The sequence below is a fragment of the Atta cephalotes genome (assembly GCF_000143395.1).
Source record: "Atta cephalotes unplaced genomic scaffold scaffold01654, whole genome shotgun sequence".
NCBI classification, from domain to species: domain Eukaryota; kingdom Metazoa; phylum Arthropoda; class Insecta; order Hymenoptera; family Formicidae; genus Atta; species Atta cephalotes.
This window is the reverse complement of record NW_012131718.1, coordinates 1-2,733: the sequence shown is the minus strand read 5'-3', so window position 1 is coordinate 2,733 and position 2,733 is coordinate 1. Positions and strand designations below refer to the sequence as shown.

Below are 2,733 nucleotides of genomic sequence, written 5' to 3'. Positions count from 1 at the left end.
GACCTGTATATATATATATATATATACAACGAAACCAAGTATAACATTGTAAAACAAGTGACAATATACATATAGACAATAGACCAAAGCGCAAAATTCAAACTTAAGCGCTTCGGTGCTGTGAAATAATTGTCTCATATATTTTCAACACGTACAAGCTTATAGTGTTTTAGATAAATATTTATCGTCATTTCGATGTTTTACGAAATATTTAAATCAAAAACATATAGATCGCTGTCATATAATGACTTTCCTGTAAAACGTAGAATGTTCCCAAACTTATGGAATATTGTAAATAATATTAACCAGATAAATAACCAACCTTTAATTTAATTATTGTTTCTTTAGTAGTGGTGTTCAGTGTCCACAGTACATAGCAATGATTACGTTTATCTGGATCATGTAGGATACATTCTTCTCTTCCTGAACATTCTTGTTCGTTCTCTGCACACATTGTGTCATTGTAAAATTCACAAAAGACTGAACCTTTAATATCTTTTGCAGATGTAATTCCTAAAATAATAGATTAAAATTTTTATTTTTAACATTATTTTTTATTAATGTTATTATTTTTGTATTTAACATTAATTAATAAATTATATTAATTAATTATATTAATTAATAAATTATATTGTTTTGTTTATCTAAAAAGGATATATTTTAGATTATATTTTAAATTAAATGATTGAAAAGAGCAATTAATTAAAAGTATTAATTACAGAATCTGCAATTAATATTTTTAATTAATTGCTCTTTTCAATCATCTAATTTATTTAAAATATATCATATTATATCTTCTCTGTAAAAATGTAACGAGGATAGAGTTTGTCTTCACACATAAACGAATTTACAACTTAACACTTATAAGATACAGGTATATGTATAAAGCTGCTATAGCTGCTGTTATATTTAGTCTATATACCAAACTTGCACAAGTTTAGCATATAGGACTTGGTCACTGTTTAACTGAGTAGTCAGAAAAAAAATCTCAAACTACTACTGTAATTGTTTGCAAACTGTTTTCTATTATTCATCAGTCTACAATTTATAAAGCAAAAACAGTAATGTAACTGAACATAGAAACAAATTGTTGGATAACTTTTAAATTCACAGAGAGAATTGAAGAATAAATGGCAAGTATATATGACAGACAGCAGCATAATTATTTATAAACATATTAATCTAATGCAAAACTACAAAATTATTGCAATTATTCCAATTTGAATTGATTTAAATTAAAGAAGCTGGTACGCGCATTCTTGAATGTAATCAGTAACAATGTATAAAAATAACTTGGACTGAATTCTGAACTTAATTGGTTTTTTTTTACCTTGTCAAACAATATTATTTTGTCAATATGAATAGAATAATTAATCTTTCATTGTTTTATAAAGAAATATATATAAAGAAAAAGTTTAGAGATATAAATTATATAGTTAAAAATTATGCAGCAAGCAATTTTGCTATTTTGAATTAAATAATGATTAAGTTAATCTGAGTTTAATCAAAATCATCCTAAAATTTTCTTCTTTATTTTACTCTCTGAAAAAGTTCTTTAAATCTTCCGAGAATAAGATTTTGAAAAACAAAAAATACAAATTTTAAACAAAATATTACTCTCTCTATATATATACACACACACACACACACACACACACACACACACACACACACACACACACACACACACACACCATATATATATATATATATATATAAATATAATATTTATCCATAAAAATTGTTATTACTTTTGAAAAAATAGTGTTTGGGTTCATGTCTAATTTTGGGACATCTGCGATGACAGAAACATTGATATCATAAGTAATTTCATTGCCATCAAGGATGGATAATGCATACGTTTGTCGATGAATTCCTACTTCTTCAGGTTGATATCGAATCTTAAATTTCTGAATTTCATTAGGTTGTAAAATCCATCGTGGTTTTAATACTTTCTCAATGATTGTATTAATACTAGGTTCATTAATATCCGTGTTGTCTACCGTACCATTTAAGGATGTCATCAATGGTTTTTTATTTTTATTAAAAATACGTTCTTTGTGTTTGGTATTCTTTTCAGAATTTTCTTGCTTACTAATTATATTAGTGTATAACGAATTAGATTTCATAATTATAGAATTGGGTAATGTGGATAATGAAACAATTTGAAAAGCTCCTAATTAATAAAACAAAATTGTAATTAATATATTTTTATAATAAATATATTGCGTGTTATAAATTATATAATATAATATACTTGCCATTCTTTTCAATATCTCGTATTTTTATATCTCGTGGCTTAAGAATATAATATTTCTTCGATTCGAGATCCATTATCGGCATGATTTTAGCAACTAGTTTTAAATTTAACATTATTATTTTATACTTTTTTGTAGAAAAAATGTATTTAAAGAAAAGAATATATTACTTACGAAGAGCTTTTTTAGCTAAATGATTTTCCTTTATTTGATTTACTATTACATCATACATTACTCGATTCCATGGATCTGTAGCATTTACGTACCAAATATGAAATCCGTTCTTATAAATCTGTTAAAATAAATTTTTATTGATATAGAATGTACAGTAAATTTTTTTATTTATTAAATTACAGATTTAATTATAAGCAACACGCACCCCCCCCCCCCCCCANACACACACACACACACACACACACACACACACACACACACACACACACACACACACACACACACACACACGCGCGCGCGC

At 26.0% G+C, this 2,733-nt stretch overlaps 1 protein-coding gene across 1 annotated transcript; it reads right to left on the bottom strand.

Annotated features, from left to right (window-relative positions):
* Positions 1-357: 357 nt before the first annotated feature.
* On the bottom strand, positions 358-2,550 carry LOC105625453 (the record flags this gene model as incomplete). Its single annotated transcript, XM_012206782.1, has 3 exons — positions 358-513; positions 1,752-2,176; positions 2,433-2,550. Coding segments are annotated over 3 exons (699 nt in total), but the record flags the coding sequence as incomplete, so codon positions are not given.
* Positions 2,551-2,733: the final 183 nt, after the last annotated feature.